Source organism: Austrofundulus limnaeus, unplaced genomic scaffold, assembly GCF_001266775.1.
Source record: "Austrofundulus limnaeus strain Quisiro unplaced genomic scaffold, Austrofundulus_limnaeus-1.0 Scaffold350, whole genome shotgun sequence".
Taxonomy (NCBI): domain Eukaryota; kingdom Metazoa; phylum Chordata; class Actinopteri; order Cyprinodontiformes; family Rivulidae; genus Austrofundulus; species Austrofundulus limnaeus.
Window position 1 is genome coordinate 359782 of NW_013952752.1, and position 5452 is coordinate 365233.

Sequence of the window (5452 nt, forward strand, 5' to 3'; positions counted from 1 at the left end):
TTAATTCAGGAGATTATAAAAAATCCTTCATTTTATGTGAAGACCCTCTTGATTCAAGAGGAAACTCAGTTTTCAAAAAATGGCTGCTTATTAATTAATTGTTAATCAATCTATAAGATAAATCAACTTCATATTAATTCATTATCAATAACTTGCATCTTTAAGGAGTTAACTTAATTCATATCTACTCATTTTCATGTAATTAAGCATTTTAATGATTTGGCCGATTAATCGAAAAAATAATCAACAGATTAATTGATTATTAAAATAACTGTTAGTTGCAGCCCTACCTTGAATGCTGTGTAGCGATCATCCATGGCGTGTTTAATGAGCAGGTTCTTCAGTACGCCCACAGCCAGCTGTCTGACTTCAGGGCCCTGCTGCAGGGCCTCGGCCACCTCTCTGAGCAACAAACCCACCAGGAAGTGATTACGGCAGTATTCCTCCGTCAGGCTGAACTCCAGGCTCTGCTCTACAGTTGGGTCAGACAGCAGGCATCAGTCCATCACTCCAGACTACAGGCTCAGATCGACATGACATTTCTTAAGTCATTTCTGATCAACAAACAAGTCAAATTGATAAAAACTGAAGCCAACTCAATAGATTTCATTCACAAATTTTCTTTGAAAATATTCTGTATGAGATGTCTTGCAGTGATACTGAAAAGTAAAAAAAWAGTTAAATTGTATGCTTTTACATAAGAAAACTTACACTTAAACTGAATGAAATTCAATAATGTAACTTTGCATGTAGAATTAAAACTACAGGAACACAAAGGTTTGAATAATGCTCAGTGTCTTTTTGGGGGAAGCAATGGGCCCACTTACGAGGCACTGGTTCATATGGGTTCTTTATCCATCCCCACTCTCCATAAACCATAACCATTGTATTGTCATCCAAACAAATTAATAAACTATTGTATTGTGATAAATCTGATGATCTGCACCCCATAGTTCCTGTCTTTCTGGCATACCTTTAATTATCAATTTTTACATTTAAAATCTGTTTTTGATATTTAATATTAGAAMAATACTATTATAAGAATAACAATACATGGCAGCATCCATAAGGCATTCATTTTCAAATTGAATGAAGCTAAGACACTTGGTTCTATTTTTCATGTTATTAACCTTTCTTTCTTTAACCAGGCAAATGCCATTGATCTCTTTTGCAAGGGAGGTCTTGTACATGTTTTTAGTTTGTGGGAGGAAACCAGAGTGTCTGGAGAAAACTGAAGCGAGCATGAGGAGAACAGGCAAACTGACCAGAAAACCCACAGATCCAAACCGGGAATTCTGCGAGGAATCGGTGCTAACCACTAAGCCGCCATGCTGCTGGGCTAAAAATCCTAAAAAAAAATTTCATCCCTTTTTTTCTTTCTTAATCATTGTTTACTTTCAGTTATTAACCCTTTCAGCACGCAATCTAAGTTTATCGGTGACATTTCTAAAACAAAGTCAGGCAGAAAAAAAAACTCAATCGGCTCCATTGTTATTTTTTTTTCTAAGGCACAAAATGTCAGCAGCTGTGTTTCCATTGCAAATGTGCGCAAAACTTATTCCGTTAATGTCGAAAAACAGAGTTGCACAATTGCAGTGTTTCCATTAAGTGAGAAATATTATTAAAGTCACACGTGAATACGTTTGTTCTCGCGATAAGTCATTATAAACATGGCGGCAATGGATGTAAACACAGAGCATGTTGCTACCACGACACTAGCGCTCATCATCAGATCAGAGGAGACGTTGGTGTCTTATTGAGGCTTTCGAGCGACAAGCCCCTCACATGTGGGAGCGACTACATGTGCACCGTTTTTGGGAAATTGTAGTCTTTGAGTTTACTACTTTCTTTTACAACTTCAGTGATTTTACTACTAYTTCTACTTCCTGTTGTCTTCTTCTTCTTCGTCTTTTTTACCGGTAGAAACAGCCCGTTCTTGATCACGTGACTCCCGTGATACGAAAAAAGTGTTTCCATTACAGTTTTGCAAAATACACCAATTTCGATACAGCCGAAAAACCACCTCATCCTAGTGCAAAACCATTTGTTGGAAAAAGTAAATGTGTTTCCATTAAGCAAATGTATTTTTGAAATTCTAATTTGCACATTTTCATGGTCAATGGAAACACAGCTAATGTGCACAAAAAAGGCTGCCATGTACTTCATTATCATTTTGAGTCCACAAAGATTCACCAATTTGTTCTTTCTTTTATTCTTATTTTTCTCACCAAAAACTTGCAGCAGAAAATGTTTGTTTTTAAAAACATCCAGAGTAGTGTAGACAGGGCCTTAAACAGGGTGTACTACACCTAAAGCACACCAATAGTAACACAGCCACAGACTGGTAAAATATCAATCATTCAAGTGCAACAGAGCAAACCAATATGCAACAAACTCATCAACAGCACAAAAACCGTCATTCAGACATTATTTTCACAAGATGGAAATGATAATGATTGAAATTCATTACATAAAACAAGTCATGACAGGCTGCTTTCATCAGGAATGTATGATGTTTGAACTTTCAACAAACACATTCATAGAAACACAATAACTTGATCAGAATCGGAGATAGAGTCCACTAGAATGGAGAGGTTATGAGCCCATTCTGCTTCATAATGACAGTGTGTTAATACTGGAAAACGGAAAAGACTAGAAACTATCAGAAATATCAGCGYTAACGACGGAGGCAGAGCAAAGAGACTCGAGACAGCAAGAATACAACCACAGAGATGCTCTCCTCCTGATTATAAGTCAATTAGGCAGCAAGAAAAGAGCTGATTCCCAGAACAGCAGGATTTATTTCCTTAACATGAAGGCCCCAACGACAGGCAACAGGAAGCAGGAGTGAGTGGGAAGAAGGAAGGGAGAGGGGCTGACGGCGGGTGGGGCGGTTAATGTCAGTCAGAACAAGAATGCTCATGAGCAAAGTGTTTCTATACGGCAGCAAATATTACGGAGCAGTGAGCATCACCTACCTACAGGGCCCAAAAGCTCCATCGCATACGGAATAAAATCTGACCACAAGCAAAACACAGAGAAAACAAAACAAAACACAAGGGTGTAAACATAAATAACGGATTTAGGGGTTGATAATCCATGCAGCAGACTACAACTCCAATTCCAACAACACTGAGACATAAAATATAACAAAAACAGAATGCAATGATCTGCAAATCTCATAAACCCATGTTTTATTCGCAATGGCACTAGGGTTGGGCAATATTGGCAAAAAAATTAGTCACGATTAATTGTGGTATTTAGCCGATAACGATTAGTTTGACAATTAATCCCCTGGAGTCCCTGGACACCCTTATGTCCTCTTAGTCACATGACCAATTTAGTGGGAAAGATTTGCTCTTCATAAAAATCTGTTCCAAATTGTGTCAAAATTACAGACTTCAGGCTGTACATCAAATTTTAACTTGTGTTGATAGATAAATAAATTACAGAACTTTGTTTTTAATGTTCATCATATTTGAAGCTGAGAGGAGCAGCGAGCGGACTCTACCTGTTGGCATTAATCGTATTAATTGGCAAGTGCCAAAAATTAATCGATTAATGTTTTTCTGACGATTAATCACACACGATACGATTATGCCCAACCCTAAATGGCACACAGTTGAGAGAGAAAAGGCTTTAACTAAGAAACTGGACCTTTTACAGAAAAAATACGATAATTTTGACTTTTACGACAATCCAAAAACACTGTAGCTATGTCTAAATCTAGTCAAACTATTTCATAATAATGTTCATGAAGGGAGGGATGGCACTGTGGAGCAGTGTGTCCTGCTGTCTCCTCACAGAAAGAAGGTCGCAGGATCGCCTCCAGACCTGGGTGTTTCGTGCAGTAGGGCCGAAACAATTCCTCGAATAATTTAAGTAATTTGATTACTAAAAATGTTTGAGGCAGATTAACTGCCTCAAAGCATCATTAAAAATAGACACTGGTTAACTATTCAGCACACTTTTGCTGAATGTTGCTCAATGCTAGCTAATGGCTGCACTGGATGCTAAAGTCTCAGACATAGTTGCGCTTTGGGTAGTCGCGGAGTGCGTGCGCGCACCCTCGCCAGCAGCGAAGGTGAATATACTCGGCGCTTACGTTGTTGTAGGTTTCTCCAAAAGGACACGTGGAAGTACACTTTATAACTTGTGAAATGTTGTAAAAGGGAGAGCAAAAGCATGACGAACAATCACGCTGTTTGAATGGTGCGCGCAGCCTTTGCAGAGTTTAAAAATTTCAGAGGTGCACGACCACGCGCTGGGAAACTGCACAGGGCCAATGCGCAGGGGCGGGGACGCCGCGATTGCGTCACTTTTSGTGCACGCCCCCTCGCGCCGGGTGTGACACGTCAACCATAAACCAGGCTTAAGTGCTGTGGAAGTAGACAAAGAGTCCTAAAACGAAACACAAAAAGGAAATGACAGGAAATGTCAAAAGTGTGGGAACTTTTTTAACTAAACCGAAAAGACAACATGGCACAGTGTGTGTCCTACATGTTGTAGCGCCAGAATATAAAACATCCGCTGCACACTGAACGCATCCGGAGTTAACAACAGGTGTTGTTCGCTTTGCAAAATACTTTTACCTAAATCTGTAATAAATCTGTCAYGTTACAAATACACAAAGACGTATATTTAGGGATGCACGATATATCCGCATTAACATCCGTATCAGTCAATATCGGTTCGATAAGCAAAACTGGGTCGATATTAACGTCTGATWTTGATTTCCCGCTGGTTGCCATTTTTGTTTCTGTTTTGGGAGGGGAGATGGTTGGTCGAATGATATCTCTTTGATCATCATAGTGTTAGTGCACAACCAGGAATAACTGAAGTAGAGAGCCATGTCAATGGTCTGGTTGTTTTTTTACAATATCAAAAAAAGACGTGTATTTGTGTGTATATGTGTACAAATAATTTGTGTGTTTGTGTAATATTGGTAATATCAGTTATCGTCCATAACGCCAAAAATAATATCGGATATTGATATCGGCTGAAATTTTCATATCAGTGCATCCCTAATATATTTTGGCTAATGTTACATGTCTTAACTAACAATAGTGTCTACGTGGCAGGGTGTTATTTAACAGTGTGTAAGTTATGTGATAAAAACACATACTATAAGTGTGTCAAATAAAGTTCAAAGCACAGTGAGATGGAGTGAATATTTCAAGTTTAATAGAATTTATTAAACTTTTATTGTTCCTCAGAAGGAAAAATAATTCTCTGTATCTTTCCCATTGCACTGCCACTATGAGGTGTCTGTGGAGAAGCTGAGGGATTAAAGGCTTGTCCAGGGTAATTTGTAGGATTTTTTTTTTATCTTTTATTGCTGCTTTTTATGACTTTCAAACCTGTCATTAGCCCTCATTTATTACTGCTGTCATATTTGTTTACAGCTAACCAGTCAAGACTTATAATTTATTGTCTGAAATGGGAAGACTGC

At 38.4% G+C, this 5452-nt stretch overlaps 1 protein-coding gene across 1 annotated transcript in view; it reads right to left on the reverse strand.

The window, feature by feature from the left end:
- The window catches only part of dock11 (dedicator of cytokinesis 11), a gene marked incomplete in the record, with an annotated part of 150499 nt that overhangs the window by 70453 nt on the left and 74594 nt on the right, over nucleotides 1-5452 (reverse strand). Inside the window, 2 exon segments of the mRNA XM_014022950.1 lie at nucleotides 291-472; nucleotides 2979-3017. Of these exon segments, the coding sequence (XP_013878404.1) occupies nucleotides 291-472; nucleotides 2979-3017 (221 nt within the window).